This window comes from Ranitomeya variabilis, chromosome 2 (genome assembly GCF_051348905.1).
Source record: "Ranitomeya variabilis isolate aRanVar5 chromosome 2, aRanVar5.hap1, whole genome shotgun sequence".
Classification (NCBI taxonomy): Eukaryota; Metazoa; Chordata; class Amphibia; order Anura; family Dendrobatidae; genus Ranitomeya; species Ranitomeya variabilis.
The window spans coordinates 722,533,909-722,552,218 of NC_135233.1; the positions used below are offsets into that span (position 1 = coordinate 722,533,909).

The 18,310-nt window shown below is 45.2% G+C and overlaps 1 protein-coding gene across 2 annotated transcripts in view; it reads right to left on the minus strand.

Moving 5' to 3' along the window:
- The window catches only part of MCM9 (minichromosome maintenance 9 homologous recombination repair factor), a 101,093-nt gene that overhangs the window by 8,933 nt on the left and 73,850 nt on the right, over positions 1–18,310 (minus strand). For both annotated transcript variants that reach the window (XM_077289537.1, XM_077289539.1), the window contains exons 9-11: positions 8,021–8,223; positions 5,647–5,850; positions 1,961–2,043 (exon numbers count right to left, since the gene is read on the minus strand). In XM_077289537.1, the coding sequence (XP_077145652.1) occupies positions 1,961–2,043; positions 5,647–5,850; positions 8,021–8,223 (490 nt within the window). The remainder of the gene's footprint in view (positions 1–1,960; positions 2,044–5,646; positions 5,851–8,020; positions 8,224–18,310) is intronic.

The following is an 18,310-nucleotide window of genomic DNA, read 5'->3' on the forward strand; positions in this document are numbered from 1 at the left end:
CTGGTACGTGTCACACATAGCGAGATCGCTACTGAGGTCGCTGTTGCGTCACAAAACTTGTGACTCAGCAGCGATCTCGCTAGCGATCTCGCTATGTGAGACGGGGCCTTTACCCTCCCACAGCCTAAAAGTAGCAGCCCACAGCCACCCAGAAAAGGCGTTTTGTCCGGCTCTTTCCACTTTTCCTGTAGCGCTGGCAAGTGGGGTTCATATTTGTGGGGTTGATGTCACCTTTGTATTGTCAGATGACATCAAGCCCACGGATTGCTAATCCTATAGTTATATGTAAATAAAGACACAGCCAGAATAAAGTATTTTATTAGAAATAAAACAAAACACAGTTTTCCATGTTTATTTAAAAATAAACCACAGTTACACTCACCTAACGCCTAATTCCACCGAAGCCCTAGTCCTCCTGTAATAAACCACGGGCGGTACGGTGGCTCAGTGGTTAGCACTGCAGCCTTGCAGCGCTGGGGTCCAATCCCACCAAGGACAACATCTGCAAGGAGTATGTTCTCCTTGTGTTAACGTGGGTTTCCTCCGGGTACTCCGGTTTCCTCCCACACTGCAAAGACATACTGATAGGGAATTTAGATTGTGAGCCCCATCGGGGACAGGAATGATAATATACGTGCAAGCTGTAAAGTGCTGAGGAATATTTAACCGCTATATAAAAATAATGATTATTATTAAGCTAAAAAACAACCATATCCCTCACCTCTCCGTCGTTCTGTCCCACGCCGTAATCCATGTCTGGGGTATACATAGCTTTCAACCTGGACGGTGCCAAGATGCGACCGTCCAGGCTGAGAACCACTGCTGAAAAATAGCGGTGATGTCACTGACTGCAGTGACCTCGGTGAGATCCCCGCCAGCACCATGAGAAAGTCGCATGGTGCAGAAGCGAGTTCACCTCAGTTGAAATTCACGGCAGTTAAATTCTCCCGCAGTTTAGGCGAGGCTGGGAACGCAGCCTCAGTGACCGGAGGTAACCTCGATGACGTCACCACTGGTCACTGCAGCAGCTCATTTACCAGTGGTTCTCAGCATGGATATGGTTGTTTTATAATTTTAGTTTATTACAGGATAACGAGGGATTCGGTGGAATTAGGCGAGGTCATAAGTATGGTTTAATCAAGATTATTAAAGGAGTCTGTGTTTTTATACAATGTGACTATGGTGTTAGTAATGGGGGCGTCTTATTGATGCCTCTCCATTACTAACCTCGGGGCTTGATGTCACCTGACAATACAAAGGTGACATCAACCCCCCCAACTATCACCCCACTCGCCACCGATAGAGGGTAAGTGGGAAGAGAGAGGCTAAGTGTCAGAATTGTGCATTTAATTCTTTTATTTAATGCCATAAATAAATTCATTAAAAAAAAAAAATGTGTCTCAAAATGGCGCTGGCCGTGCCAGTGCAGCAGTGGCTATCAGCGATCCGATAGCTGCTACCGCACAGGCAGCGCCATCTTGGAAGAATACATTTTTTTTCCCTATAGCAAGATGGCTATGCCTGCACCGTAGCAGCGATCGGATCGCCATTTTGAGACACTTTTTTATGAATTTATTTATAGCATCAAATAAAAGAATTAAATGCACATTATACATGCGATCATGAGGCAGTGCAGGTGATTTTTTTTTTCTCAATATATATAACATTCATTATGTAAAATAGGGCGGCAGGCCAATGAGGGATCAGTGACCTGTCAGAAGCCATACACATGAATATGTAAGCAGAGCACCACATGAAGACCCCCCCCACAGGCCACCCTGGAGCACGAGCATATCATTAACTGAAACTAAAAATAAAGATTAAAGAACAACCACAAGACTGATTCCATCAACCAAGGTATCATTTTAATCAGTATAATGGCGCCGACCTGACATTGTCTGTAGGTTACTGAACACAATCCTGCTGACAGGTTCCCTTTAATAAAAACTGTTATTTTTACCTGCATTGATGACTCCATTACAGACACAACTGTGATAGCATCTTCGACAGAGACCGTATCCCTGTACATCAATCGAGCATGAGCTTGAAAAAAAGAACAAAAATTATCTACATTTTCATACAATGCATATTACATTAAAACTTCATTCATGATTCTGGGATGAAACATTCCAGCATTTTTTGCTGTTTCTGCAAAGCATTGCCTGATTTGAATTCTGAGAGGTACAATCTTTACACCAAATCTATGGCTATGTGCCCACGTAGCAGAAATGCTGTGGGTAAAACGCATGCGGAATTCGAAAACACAAGCTTTTTCAGCTTGCGTTTTCCAAGCGATTTGAAGCATCGCTTGGAAAAGTGAATGACAGGTTAGTCACACTTGTCAAGCATAGTGCTTGGCAAGTGTGACCAAAGATAGAATGTTAAAAAAAATTATAAAAAAAACTTAAGCATATCATTTTTTATTTTAATTCTTTTTTTTTTTTTAAACAGAAATATGGTTCCCAAGGGCCTGGAGGAGAGTCTCCTCTCCTCCAGACCCAGGTACCATTCGCACATGAAGTGCTCACTATATGCATGGTGGGCATAGCAACATGCGTAAAGTGAAGGTTTCAATTCAATCCTAAGGCTGCGGAATTGCAGCGATATCGCAGAAATAATGAACATGCTGCGGATTTTACCGCTATAACGATTCCGCAGCAGGAAAATCGGCAGCATGGGCACAGGAACTGCTCAATCCCATAGGATTGCATTTTATAAGCATTTTTATGCGTTTCCGCTGGGGCAAAAAACTCAGCAGAAACGCATAAAAAACGCAACGTGGGCACACAGCCTTACACTGCCAAAAGGTAGTAGTAACCCTAACATTTTATCCAATTGAATAAATAGTCATAAAACATAGAATTCAGCTTTAGGCACCACTGCAGAAAAAAAGACAGCAAAACTGGAGAGGGTTATAAAGGAGTAGGGGTCAAAAAGTGTAATACTTGGGATGATTAAATTAATAATTAATTAATCAAAGTAAACTGTCTCTAACAGCAACCAGTAACACACTACATGCAGTTCTAGGAGATAATGCAAGAGGTATTGCAGGACAATCCCCTATGGAAAGAGACTGTTTTGATTAAAAAGGCACACAATATCCAGATAGGTTCTTTGAACAATATATACACATAGGCCACTATTGCTATGACATCCTCTTTAGGCTTTTTATGTAACAATTACAGTGAACCTCTTAGAAGTTAATGACTTCCAGACCGCCCATAGGCAATAAACATCTGGGCAGTCCGTGTTTTACTCTGCAGTGACATTCTAAAGAGGGCAGCTGCATGTCAGATACCACTGGATTCTCCATAGAGAAGACAGGGACGATTTGTTTCCATTTTTGTCGTATCATTAGCTATAAACACAGCGCTGAACAAGCGCTGGGTAAGGAGTAATAGGAAGAACTGTCAGCGCTTCTTCCTTGACTCAGTGGTCATGTGATCGCTGGATGTACGAAAGAAGCAGGAGCTGTTGGGTCCATGGAGTCCCTGTCAATTTTGATATTTAGCCAGAAGGTAGCATTTCCACTGTTACTGGGGAGATTACACCAACCCCAGTTATAGGGAAAATCACGTTATAAAAAAAAAATGCCCCTATTTCTCTCAAGATATTTTATGACCTTATGGTAGCACAATAACAGAGATAATGAAAAGAAAACACTGCTGCCACACTAATTGACTGCTTCCTAGCCCTGCCACCATCGGGGAAAAATCCAATCAGATATGTGAAAGTAATTGTTACAGAAAGAAGAACATATTTTTAAATGTATTCAGTAGTTCTTTATTATGGTCCTAAAATAAAAAAAATAAAAAAAGTGAAAAACAGACATTTTCTTTCTTTTGCCCACTGACATCTCCTGATATAGGCAAAAAATAAAATGAGTATGACAATGACAAAAAAATGAAGCCCCATGTGCCATGAAAAAAAGATGCAAAAATTATTTGAATATCCAAACATAAAATGTTATTTTACAGCTCTTTAAATTGCGTGTTCGAAATGACCTGGAAATGTGCCTGGTGAAGAACAGTGGTGAATTGCCTAGCCCTGAACAGGTTACACAACATCATGTCAATAAAGTAACATAGTAATTAAGGTTGAAGGAAGACTTAAAGTCCATCTAGTTCAACCCATAGCCTAACCTAACATGCCCCAACATGTTGATCCAGAGGAAGGCAAATAGTAAGCTCCACATTGGGGAATAAAACTCCTTCCCGACTCCACATACGGCAATCAGACTAGTTCCCTGGATAAACACCCTATCAAGGAATCTAGTATATATAACCTGTAACATTATACTTTTCAAGAAAGGTATCCAGTCCCCTCTTAAATTTAAGTAATGAATCACTCATTACAACATCATACAGCAGAGAGTTCCATAGTCTCACTGCTCTTACAGTAAAGAATCCGCATCTTATTATGCTTAAACCTTCTTTCCTCCAGACATAGAGGATGCCCCCTTGTCCCTGTCACCGGTCTATGATTAAAAAGATCATCAGAAAGGTCTTTGTACTGTCCCCTCATATATTTATACATTAACATAAGATCACCCTTAGCCTTTGTTTTTCCAAACTAAATAGCCCCAAGTGTAATAACCTATCTTGGTATTGCAGACCCCCCAGTCCTCTAATAACCTTGGTCCCTCTTCTCTGCACCCGCTCCAGTTCAGCTATGTCTTTCCTATACACCGGAGACCAGAACTGTGCACAGTATTCTAAGTGTGGTCGCACTAGTGACTTGTATAGAGGTAAAATTATGTTCTCCTCATGAGCATCTATGCCTCTTTTAATGCATCCCATTATTTTGTTTGCCTTTGTAGCAGCTGCCTGACACTGGCCACTGAATATGAGTTTGTCATCCACCCATACACCCAGGTCTTTTTCATTGACTGTTTTGCCCAGAGTTTTACAATTAGGCACATAAGTTATACATCTTATTACTTCTACCCAAGTGCATGACCTTACATTTATCCCCATTAAAGCTCATTTACCAGCCCAAGCTTCTAGTTTACATAAATCATCCTGTAATATAAAATTGTGCTCCTCTGTATTGATTACCCTGCAGAGTTTAGTGTCATCTGCAAATATTGAAATTCTACTCTGTATGCCCCCTACAAGGTCATTAATAAATATGTTAAAAAGAAGAGGGCCCAATACTGACCCCTGTGGTACCCCACTGCTAACCGCAACCCAGTCCGAGTGTGCTCCATTAATAACCACCCTTTGTTTCCTGTCCCTGAGCCAGCTCTCAACCCACTTACACATATTTTCCCCTATCCCCATTATTCTCATTTTATGTATCAACCTTTTGTGTGGCACTGTATCAAAAGCTTTTGAAAAATCCATATACGCTACGTCAACTGGATTCCCTTGGTCCAGTCCGGAACTTACCTCTTCATAGAAATTGATCAGATTAGTCTGACAGGAACGGTCCCTAGTAAACCCGTGCTGATACTGGGTCATGAGGTTATTCTTCTTCAGATACTTCAGTATAGCATCCCTTAGAATGCCCTCCAGGATTTTACCCACAGTAGAGGTTAAGCTTACTGGCCTATAATTTCCGAGTCCAGTTTTTGTCCCCTTTTTGAATATTGGCACCACAGTATGACTAACACCATATAATTTGTGTAACAACCAGTGTACTTACCTTCTGCAAGGCGTATCAGGCTCTCTAGAAGACGGATGGTAGTACGTGCAGCATTCCTGTTATCACTTTGTCTCTGGAGTTGGTAGTAACGGACCAATATCATGTTAGCGCCTTCAGACATCTTAGGCTGCAGGCTCTTTATGAGGCAAAAATAGGTCTTCATCTTTTCCATGGTCCACAGCTTGTCAGATTTACGAGGACTTCCTAACATGGAAACAGATAACAGCACAAAATAAAACAGAATCTAACTTTTCTGGAAAATTATTTATAGAGTTGTAGGGCTTTTCAATCACACCCATAAAATAGATGTGCAAAATCAAGCACACGACCATGTAATCTCCATAGACAAACACTGGTATTAGAATGGGTCTTCTATAGACTTCAGGGACATCGATGCCATCCTTTTTGAGCAGTCAGTTGGGGAAATCTCTAACCTGCTGGGTCAGCTGTAAGGGCTATTATTGTGAAGCAGAAGTTTCGAGGAGCAACCAAAGCCCAGCCATGACGTGGCACCGGAAGCCTCCTAAAAGTACAAGTTATTGATGCTTCAGGCATCCACCTCCATAGTAACGCCAATGTTGAGATGTCCAACAAACTCCACATATTTTTGGCCCTATAATGAAGTACTGACATACCACTCTATGGAAATGGTCACCATCCACATGATAGTTTTTATTAAATATATTTTCCTACAGGTCCTTCTCAAAAAATTAGCATATAGTGTTAAATTTCATTATTTACCATAATGTAATGATTACAATTAAACTTTCATATATTATAGATTCATTATCCACCAACTGAAATTTGTCAGGTCTTTTATTGTTTTAATACTGATGATTTTGGCATACAACTCCTGATAACCCAAAAAACCTGTCTCAATAAATTAGCATATTTCACCCGTCCAATCAAATAAAAGTGTTTTTTAATAACAAACAAAAAAACCATCAAATAATAATGTTCAGTTATGCACTCAATACTTGGTCGGGAATCCTTTGGCAGAAATGACTGCTTCAATGCGGCGTGGCATGGAGACAATCAGCCTGTGACACTGCTGAGATGTTATGGAGGCCCAGGATGCTTCAATAGCGGCCTTAAGCTCAGCCAGAGTGTTGGGTCTTGCGTCTCTCAACTTTCTCTTCACAATATCCCACAGATTCTCTATGGGGTTCAGGTCAGGAGAGTTGGCAGGCCAATTGAGCACAGTAATACCATGGTCAGTAAACCATTTACCAGTGGTTTTGGCACTGTGAGCAGGTGCCAGGTCGTGCTGAAAAATGAAATCTTCATCTCCTTAAAGCATTTCAGCCGATGGAAGCATGAAGTGCTCCAAAATCTCCTGATAGCTAGCTGCATTGACCCTGCCCTTGATGAAACACAGTGGACCAACACCAGCAGCTGACATGGCACCCCACACCATCACTGACTGTGGGTACTTGACACTGGACTTCAGGCATTTTGGCATTTCTTTCTCCCCAGTCTTCCTCCAGACTCTGGCACCTTGATTTCCGAATGACATGCAAAATTTGCTTTCATCAGAAAAAAGTACTTGGGACCACTTAGCAACAGTCCAGTGCTGCTTCTCTGTAGCCCAGGTCAGGCGCTTCTGCCGCTGTTTATGGTTCAAAAGTGGCTTTACCTGGGGAATGCGGCACCTGTAGCCCATTTCCTGCACACGCCTGTGCACGGTGGCTCTGGATGTTTCCACACCAGACTCAGTCCACTGCTTCCTCAGGTTCCCCAAGGTCTGGAATCGGTCCTTCTCCACAATCTTCCTCAGGGTCCGGTCACCTCTTCTCGTTGTACAGCGTTTTCTGCCACATTGTTTCCTTCCAACAGACTTACCATTGAGGTGCCTTGACACAGCACTCTGGGAACAGCCTATTTGTTGAGAAATTTCTTTCTGGGTCTTACCCTCTTGCTTGAGGGTGTCAATGATGGCCTTCTTGACATCTGTCAGGTCGCTAGTCTTACCCATGATGGGGGTTTTGAGTAATGAACCAGGCAGGGAGTTTTTAAAAGCCTCAGGTATCTTTTGCATGTGTTTAGAGTTAATTAGTTGATTCAGATGATTAGGGTAATAGGTCGTTTAGAGAACCTTTTCTTGATATGCTAATTTATTGAGACAGGTTTTTTGGGTTATCAGGAGTTGTATGCCAAAATCATCAGTATTAAAACAATAAAAGACCTGACAAATTTCAGTTGGTGGATAATGAATCTATAATATATGAAAGTTTAATTGTAATCATTACATTATGGTAAATAATGAAATTTAACACTATATGCTAATTTTTTGAGAAGGACCTGTAGTTGAAAGAAAACAAAAATGTGATAAATTCTATTGAACATCAGTATTCACATTGCTGATCTATAGTACCTTTATTTTCCAATATAAATGAGGAGATGATCTTATCCCAGTCTTCATTTTTTGTGTCCAGTAATACCAGGACCAAATCAAATCTACTTAGAAGAGGACTAGCCAGGGCCACATTTATAGAAATGGATTCCTCAGGGTCATATGCTCCTTTTGGGTTTGTGGCAGCCAGTATGGTGGTTCTAGTGTTTAATTTGCACACCAACCTAAGAAATAAAAACAAAACAATTCTTAACCCTATTCCAAAAATTGTAACTACAGGTCCTTCACATATAAATGTGTTAGCAAAACCCTAATTTTAATTTTGCTAACGAATACTAAACAGAACTAGAATTAACCTGGCATGCTATTTTCAGTAGCCTCTACACCACAACACTGAACTGAAGGGAACCCCAGGGAGACGCCATCTGCCATCTACAATTCTCTCTCCATAACACATCAAATGGGTGAGATCATTCCAAGCTGCCTGTGATATAGGCGCTATGGCTGAATTCACATTGTATGTTGTCTGACTGAAGTATTATACAGTTGCGACATAGGTGGAAACCCTTGGTATGGGTATACAATTATTCCACAAAAACGCATATATATATTAGACTATTCCAGTCAGGAATGTGTTTTTTTAGGCCTACTTAGCTGCTTTATATATGTTTACATTTGGTTTTGGCATATAGCTAGGTTGATTAGTTTAAGGACTGAATGAGCACTCAAGTTGGGGATACTGAACATGTACGAGGATAATTGGGGGTACAATGCCCTATTGTGATTTGTTGTAGATATTGCACACATCACTAGCGTACATGTGTACCCGTGCCTGTCCGACTCTCTAGCATTGCTATTCTTGTATGAATAGGAACCAATGTATGTTGCTGGATCTTTTGTTTGAACGGATCAGCACATATATATTTTTTCCTACGTACCGTTTGTGTCCTAAGAGGGAACGCCAACCCCTCTTTTTTATTTCCCTTGTATGTGTCATATCACGTGGTGTAGGTATCACAGTAGTCGTTTTTAATTTTTATTAATAAAAGTTATATTTTAGTCCAATTGCTATACATATCTAATAATTTTCATTGGAATTATCCCGCTAGCCCGGATCAAAAGGAATCTACTGTAAGACTCCCAGGACCATTTTTTCTTTCTTTCAGGCATGCGCAGTTTGCGCTGCCCTTCGAACTTACAGCGCAGGGGATGTTCATGAAGGAAATGTAGGCGGCGCCCGGAGGCCCTGAGTGATGGCTGGGAGGCGTTTGTGTCACGGGGGAAAGACATGCCCCCTGACAAATTAGAGCTATGAGGGACAAATTATAAAAAAGATTATTTCAGCGTTGGCAGGGACACCAACTAAAAGAGCCACCTTGACAGAGTGTAGCAATAGTGCAGCACAAGGTGGCTCTTACAGTTAAAAACGCCTGGGAGGGTGACAGGTTCCCTTTAAGGTCCCAAAGATCTAATGGTATGTGAAAGGGAAGGACCACATGTGAAAACTCCCTGCGAGAAAGTCCCTACTTGCAGTTTCGTTGCAATAAGATGGAAAAGTACTAGCTCCGCAAACAAAAAACCTAATGTGGTCCGTGTGGATCTCCCAGGACCACTGGGGCCCTTCCTACTTCCAAACGACTCTCGGAAGTAGGGGAAGGGGGTTATGGAAACTGGTACCACAGAAGAACCAGAGCATTCACTGCAATGGCTTTTGGATCTTGAGGCCGAACCATGAACACGAGTACATTGGCGTTCAGTCTGGACGCCATCCGATCTACATCTGGAGTGCCCCAGTGAAGGCAGACCTGATGGAAGTCTTCCGGGTGAAGTTCCCACTCCCTTGAGGTGGGACCCTGATGGCTGAAGAAGTCTACCGCCCAGAGATCTACTCCTGGGATGTGTACTGCCAAGATCACCGAATGACAGATCTCGGCCCATCAGAGAATGAGAGGTACCTCGTCCATGATGCCTGACCGTGGGTACCTGCTAGATGATTGACGTATGGCACAGCCGTGGCATTATCCAATTGAATTCGGATGGGGTGACCCCGCCAGAAGGCAGAGGACCTGCTGTAGGACTAGCCGTATCGTTCGGATCCCCAGAACAAAGATCGGGAGAAGAAGGCTGGCATCGGTAGTCACTAATAATCATTGAACCGGAAGGAACTCCCCTGGATGAGGAAGAAACTCAGAGACTACCCTCTGAAAGCCTATTTGACCTACAGAAAACGAGCGGAGCGAAGGAAACCGCTTCCATTGCTGTCACCATTTTTCCTCATGACCCTCCCAGCAAATCGAAAGGAATGAGTGATCAAGTGAGTGAGTTTTGAGTTGAAGGGCCACGGCCTTGTCTCAAGGGAGAAATACCAACCCTCTAGAAGTGTCCAGGATCATCCTCAAAAAGGATATCTGCTGGGCTGGAAGAGGAAAAACCTGTCTAGATGAAGCTGCCAGCCCAGGAGAGAGAGGGTATAGCAATTGATATAGACTACTCAGCGTAGTCCTGAAAGAGCAGCTATAAAGTCGACCGTACAGGGCAGGACGACCATGCCTCTAGGGTGCAAGAGGAACATAACGGCCGCCATGACCCTTGCGAACACTCAGGGTTGTGGTAGTAAGGCTGAAGGACAAGGTCGTGACTTGAAAATGCTGTTTGCAAATGGAAAAGCAAAGGAAATTTTGAAGAGGGGAAAATAGGAATGTGAAGGTAGGCATCCCGAATGTCGGTGGATGCCAGAAACTCCACCCTTTTTCCGTTGAAGTAATGGCTGAGCGGAGGAACTCCATCCGAAGAAGGAGGACCTTGTCCAGCTTGGTAAAAGTTTGAGGTCCAGGATCGGTCTTACTTTTCGGTCCCCCTTTTTGGAACCAAGATCCCTTAGATCTAGACCGTCCTGGACAATTCTTCCACTGCTGGTTGGGTCTATAGGAAACATGCGATCCTAGAAAGTGATGTCAGAGGCTTTTTGATACTCTGAGCTATAATGCCCTTCTGGGTGTAATGACATTTGCTGCTGACAGCACCGCACAACTAGCTGCATCCAAGAGGCGTGAACCAGCTAGTCTCCCGCTCAAGAAATTTGATTGACCAGCTGTACTGTCTTCGGGAAAAGGTTACTGATGTGAATCAAAGTAGTTAAGGTCTCCGACCAGGAGACCATTGCTCTAGCAACCCATGCGATGGCTAAGGAAGGGTAGAGCACTCAACCCAAGGCTGCAAGATGGAGCATACTAGATTTGCTATCTGACAGTCCGTTGTAATTTTAATTGATGACCCATTGGGCGGGAATACTGGTAGACAAACCAGAGGAGATTCTACCCGGTTAATCTGCCAAGTGGCAGAATGCGCGGCTGCATCCAGAAGGTCAGGAAAAGCAGTCTCTTGCTACCTCCGTTCTCTTTTGACAGTGCGGAGTTAAAATGATGAACCCTCGATCCACCACCCTCTTAACAGGGAAGTGGAGAGGGATCGTCCGCCTTCTTGCATCATCCGCTAAATAGTGGAGATGCAGAGAGGGGTGCTCGGACGCCAAAAAAGGGTGCCACTGTACATCCACAGAGTTCAGGACACCGGGTGGACAGGGTTGGTTCCGGTGTTAGGCCTGGCTGCAGAGGAGTATACATGGAGGCGACACTCCATGTGCTCGTCTATTGATGGTGTGGGGAGATTGGTGCCCTTTAAAATGACCCATCGCCCCTAAGAATCAGACCAGGCATGGCATCCCACGTCGTAGGGGGGTATATGTGGAGGGGACACCCCAACTGTTTGCATATTGGCTGAAAAAGGATACCGCGCCTGCAGAGGCTTCTGTCCAGTGAATCGCTTATCCAGACGCTCCCTGTCCAGGTGAATGACAAATGCTCTGCGAGGGACACTGCGTGATCTAGAGTGGAACCGTAGTCCTCATAAATCTACAGAGATTGGTGGATGATATAAATAGGCGAATCCATCCTTTTCTGAAGCTCTGGAGAGTCCAGATCCCAGGCAATTTCCAATCCATATTCAGTCTTGTTCTCAGCAAATCATTGGTGAGGGAGATCAGGAAATGAAGCTTCCATTTTCTAGACGCCTGTACGTTTCTAGAATACTTGCGGCCCCTGCTAGCCGACGGCTCCTATGTGGGAGAGGAACCATATATATCGGTCCTGCGAGCACTACGAGCCACAGAGGGTTCACGGAGGACTTCAATCTCTTGATCAGAGAAGCTATGGGATGTGTCAGTGATGAAGCCCACTCAGGGGAACTAGGTACTCTGGGATAAGCTGAGATCGACGGCGGAGGGTTCCTGAGTTAATTTAGGGTGACCGACTTCGAACTGGTCATGTGCCTCTAAGACTAGGGAATACTGGTCATGTGCCTCGAAGACTAGGGAATACTGGTCATGTGCCTTAAGATCGGGGACTAATATGGGTCATTCATGTAAGTACAGGAGGGAAAAGGGCAGTACTTCCTTACCCGGCTGCAGAGTCGTTGAGCCCCTTTAATGCAAAAAACCATCGCCTCTGCCGGCCGGGTGGACCAACATGGCCACCGGGAGTTGCAGAGGTGATAAAGTCTTGCAGAGAGCGAGAGGAGCCATTTTGGGGGCGGAGCCACAGACGCAATGTGGGTGGAGCCTCGTGACTTCCATGAATAGGCCCAAGCCGGGGCCTAAATTTCTGCAGCCGGCGGGAGCAATACCAGGGGTAGAATAGAGGGGCACTGAGCCGAGAAAATCGAACGCTCCCGTGCCAGACAAAAAAATGCCAGAAAGGATGGGCAGAGCCGTCTTAGCATGTCACAGTGCGGGCGCGACTTCCGGGATGCGGCCTACACATCGGCCGAAGCCGGGGGCTAAATTTTTGCAGCCGGCCGGAGCGTTACCTTAGGGAGGTGGGCCACAGGGAAGCCATGTTAATATCCCACTGCAGGGGCCCATCGCCGACTGGATCTACTCACCATTCGTGCGCATCCCGGCATGGAGCCGCTGCGGATGACTGGGTTACAGCGCCGAGAGAAGCGCGCACTATGCGGTTCTGCTGCAGGTTAGGTATTGCAGAATGGACGGTGCAGGGATAAAGCGATAACCCTCAATCCACCATCCCCTTGTTAGGGAGGTGGAGAGGAACCGTCCGCCTCCTTGTGCCATCCGCTTTAACAGTGGTGGTACAGTGGGGGCTGCTCGGACGCCAAAGAGAAAGAGCCTCTGTACATCCATGGAGTTCAAGCCCACAGGTGAACTGGGCAAGTTGTCCGGCAATAGGCCTGGCTCCAGGAGAGGATACATAGAGGCGACACTCCATGTGCTCGCCCGTTGCTGGTGTGGGGAGATTGGGACCCGAAGGAACCGTCGCCCCTAAAGTGAGCTCAGATATGGCTTCCCACTTCGCAGGAGAGGGTACGGGGAGGCGACACTCCGCGTTCTCGCCTGTTGATGGTTCGGGGGGAGATCGGAACCTTGAAAGGATCCGTTGCCCCCTTCACTCCGTTAATTAAAAAATAAAAATTTACAGAAAAGTAAAAAATAAAAACGATGGGGTTTGAACCAGACCCAAGTGCCTCCTACAGACACTAAGCAAGAACTGGTTAGCTGAGAGCCAGCAGGAAGGTGTATACTGCACAGGAGGAGCTAACTTGTTTTGTATCACTTAGTGTCAGCCTCCTATTGGCAATAGCATACACCCACGGTCTGTGACCCCCAATGAGGCGAAGGAGAAACTCTGTGTGCTACTACTGGCCGTGATCGTTGGTAAGTCGTTGTGTGGTCGCTGGGGAGCTGTCACACAGATGGGGGGGCTCCGATGTGCAGCGCGCTGCTGCTGCTTCTGGGGTCTCCGGTGCCGCTGCCGGGGGCTCTGCCGACATTTTGTGAAAGACCAGAGCCCCCCAGCAGTTCCATGGTTTCCGATGCGGTAGACTACGGGAAAATGGTCGCTGGAGGTGGCGCATGCGCAGATGGAGATCTTGGCACTAAGATCTCAGGAGATGAGATCTCACCGCTGAAATCTCATCTCCCGAAATCTCCATCTGTGCATGCGCCGCCCCGCGGTGTCCATTTTCCCCCAGAGTCCACAGCACAGGAAACCATGGAACTACGGGGGGTTCTGGCATTTTACAAAATGTCGGCAGAGCCCCCGCAGCACCGGAGACACCCGCAGCGGCACCGGAGACCCCCTCATCCTAGCCTGCGGCCTGCACAACGGTATCAGTAAGGTATATACGCATTATATGACGCACCCCCATTTTTCTCTGAATTGTTTTGGGGAAAAAGGTGCGTCTTATAATCTGAAAAATACGGTAAATTTGTCCTTGCCATAAAATACAATGTCATGACAAAATAATCTCAGAATCACTGGGATATGCAGAAGCATTCTAAAGTTTTTGCCACAAAGTGTCAAGTCAGATTTGAAAAATGCAGCTTGATCACACTTGCCAAATCTGTCGGTGTCACTATACAAAATCTCCATAAGTACTGCTGAATAATTTTTCCATGCTGCATGTATAAGACCACCAAATCCTTCAGTAAGATTGTTACCTCTCATCAGCTGGAAATAAGTATTAGGCGAAATATTGATTAAAACTTTTAAGACCCTGTGGTATGTAGAAAAAAATGAAAACCATAAAACAATATTAACAATCCATTTTACTGCAACAGATTCCCTAAGCAATTTAACAAAATCTATCTTAAAGGGAATGTGACCTATTTGTTAATCTGGTTTGTGTGTTTAATGTACCATATTTTTCTTTACATATCACAGTCTGTATTAAAAAAAAAACAAAAAACTAGAGCTCTTCCAATTTTTACATTGGCCACCAATGCTCTTTTAGACTTCAAATTTCTGTTTCAAAAAATCCACATATATACACTGCTCAAAAAAACAAAGGGAACAACAGAATATAACTAAGTAAATCAAACTTCTGTGAAATCAAACTGTCCACTTAGGAAGCAACACTGTTTGACAATCAATTTCACATGCTGTTGTGCAAATGGAATAGACAACAGAAGGAAATTATTGGCAAATATCAAGACATACTAAATAAATGAGTGGTTCTGCAGGTGGGGACCACAGACCACATCTCAGTACCAATGCTTTCTGGCTGATGTTTTGGTCACTTTGAATGTTGGTTGTGCTTTCACACTCGTGGTAGCATGAGACGGACTCTACAACCCACACAAGTGGCTCAGGTAGTGCAGCTCATCCAGGATGGCACATCAATGCGTGCTGTGGCAAGAAGGATTGCTGTGTCTGTCAGCGCAGTGTCCAGAGGCTGGAGGCGCTACCAGGAGACAGTCCAGTACACCAGGAGATGTGGAGCCGTAGGAGGGCAACAACCTAGCAGCAGAACCGCTACCTCAGACTCTGTGCAAGGAGGAACAGGAGGAGCACTGCCAGAGCCCTGCAAAATGACCTCCAGCAGGCCACAAATGTGCATGTGTCTGCACAAACGGTTAGAAACTGACTCCATGAGGATAGTCTGAGTGCCCGACGTCCACAGATGGGGGTTGAGCTCACAGCCCAACACCATGCAGACGCTTGGCATTTGCCACAGAACACCAGGATTCGCAAATTTGCCACTGGCGCCCTGTGCTCTTCACAGATGAAAGCAGGTTCACACTGAACACATGTGACAGACGTGACAGAGTCTGGAGACGCCATGGAGAGCGATCTGCCGCCTGCAAAATCCTTCAGCATGACCGGTTTGGCAGTGGGTCAGTAATGGTGTGGGGTGGCATTTCTTTGGAGGGCCGCACAGCTCTCCATGTGCTTGCCAGAGGTAGCCTGACTGCCATTAGGTACCGAGATGAGATCCTCAGACCCCTTGTGAGACCATATGCTGGTGCAGTTGGCCCTGGGTTCCTCCTAATGCAGGACAATGCCAGACCTCATGTGGCTGGAGTGTGTCAGCAGTTCCTGGAAGATGAAGGCATTGAAGTTATGGACTGACCCGCACGTTCCCCCAGACCTGAATCCGAATGAACACATCTGGGACATCATGTCTCGAACCATCCACCAACATCACGTTGCACCAAATATTAGTTGTGATTTACGTTGATCATTTTTAGGTTTTATTGTTCTCAACACATTCCATTATGTAATGAATAAAGATTTACAAATGGAATATTTCATTCAGTGATATCTAGGATGTGGGATTTTAGTGTTCCCTTTATTGTTTTGAGCAGTGTAAATTAGCCACAATTGGTAGAAAAAAAACAAGGAACACCAAGTTTGTTAGTTCTGAACTGTGTTTTTTTTCCTACCAATTCGTATACCAGAAATGTGCCCAAAAATTTATTGTTTTAGATCATTTGGAGCATTATAAATTTCCTAGGTGTGGCCCTCTATATTTTCTTCTGTTTTTCCTATATTAGCCACAATGGTTGTATCCTGACAAAATCTTTTGTATTGAAATTTCTATATAACTGTGCAATGGTCATTGTGGAGGAAGGGGGAGCAGTCAGCTGCGACATCGCCTATTGTGTTTTGAAGATCCTGTGTAATCAGAAGTATTTATGAAGATTTTTGGTACTCACCATTAAGCTAGGTTCCCATTGCGTTAATGGGTGAGCGCTAACGGACAGCGTTGCACGGCGAAATTAACGCCGTGCACCGCGTCTGTTAGCGCTCCCATTGCCAGCAATGTTAAAGCGCATTGCTAGCGCGTGTCGTTTTCGGCACGCGCTAGCGATGTGCCGTTCTTTTGTAGCGCGCCTCGGATGCTGCTTGCAGTAAAGGGTGATGTTGTCTGCGACATGCTGGTGTAGCGCAGGCACAGCTTTCTTAGAGAAGTAATGGCGACTGGGAAACGGGTACTGGGGGACTGCGATGGCCATCAGCTTTTGGAAACCATCTGAATCCACCAGGCAGAAAGGCAGCATTTCCTTGGTCAACAGATTGGAAATGATGGAGTTCGTGAGCTTAGCTATGTGTAGGAGGAAACATTCTTTTATGTGACCACAACTGTGGGACCGAGGTGCTGTGCTGGGAGAGGGTGGAGTATGGTGAACTCAAACTGCTGGACTGTGAGTGAGGTACAGGCGGAGATATTATGCTGGATTGAGAAAGAGAAAGATTTGGTGTGCTTGGTGAAAAAAAACAGCAGCCATCTTCACTTCCATAACAGCTCACAGGCTCTCACTCACCCGACTGTAGGGGGTAAACAAGTGGAGGTTCCCAGGCTGGAGACCTGTGTGAGAAGACTTGCATGGCAACGGCGGACGAAGAAGCAGCAGATGCGGTTGATGAGATGGCATTTGGTTGGCGAGGATCGCTAGTCCACATTTTAGGAGAGTGAGATTTCCATACTAACGCGTGTTGATTGTGCATGTGCCTGTTCATGCATGTTATGTCATGCAATTTTTGCCTTTGCGGTCTCAAAAAAAGAAAGGCCCAGGCTAGGCAACCCTTGTTGCCCCTGTGAACTACAGACCCATGACCATTGCTGGTCACAGCCAGAGATGTGGCTTAGGATGCAGTGCTTGTCGTGGTTGCATCACTCCATGTCTGTGCAACAAGCCACACCGTAACTTCCTCGTTTTCCTCCGCCACCTCCTCTGCTGAGCTACTCAGCTGCGTGCCTCTAGGTTCTCACCAAATGGGATCCACAACCTCAGTCATCCTCTCTGTTCTCCTACTCCTCGCCATGTGAGGTACAGTCCGCGTGCGCCTCAGGTTTCTGAGTCTCATCAGGATCACCTTCACCCCCTGGGGTTAACGTCTGCTTGGACCCTACTTCGTTCAGCCTCAGATTCAACAGAAAAAAATTTGGGCATCGTGGCAGATGCTTTCCTCCTCTTGATTCTGTGAATCCTGTGAATCTTTGGAGCAGACCTTAAACCCGTGGAATAGAATGTGTGAATAGCTCTGCAGACTAGCCGACCTGTGGTTCCCCACGTCTCATTTTTTCCTAGTATTCAGAAGCAATATTGCCATATTTTATATATTTCACACTGACATGCTTTAGCACGATAAGAGTGCAACTTATTTTGTATATGGAGGTGGCTGCTCCTGGTATGCACCTATTCACACTAGCTTGGATGTGCCAGTCAGTCTTTTGTTACTTCTATGTTAGCTCTCTGATCGAGCACTCCTACCTACCTATACAGTCTTTACTGAGAGGTGTCCACATTCACCCAGGAATTCAGACTTCAGCCTAAGGCTACTTTCACACTTGCGTCGGTACGGGTCCGTCTCTAAACGTTGGCGCGACGTACCGACGCACGTTGTGAAAATTATGCACGATGTGGTCAGCGGATGCAGTTTTTCGACGCATCAGCTGCCCATTCTAAAGTCCGGGGAGGAGGGGGCGGAGTTCCGGCCGCGCATGCGCGGT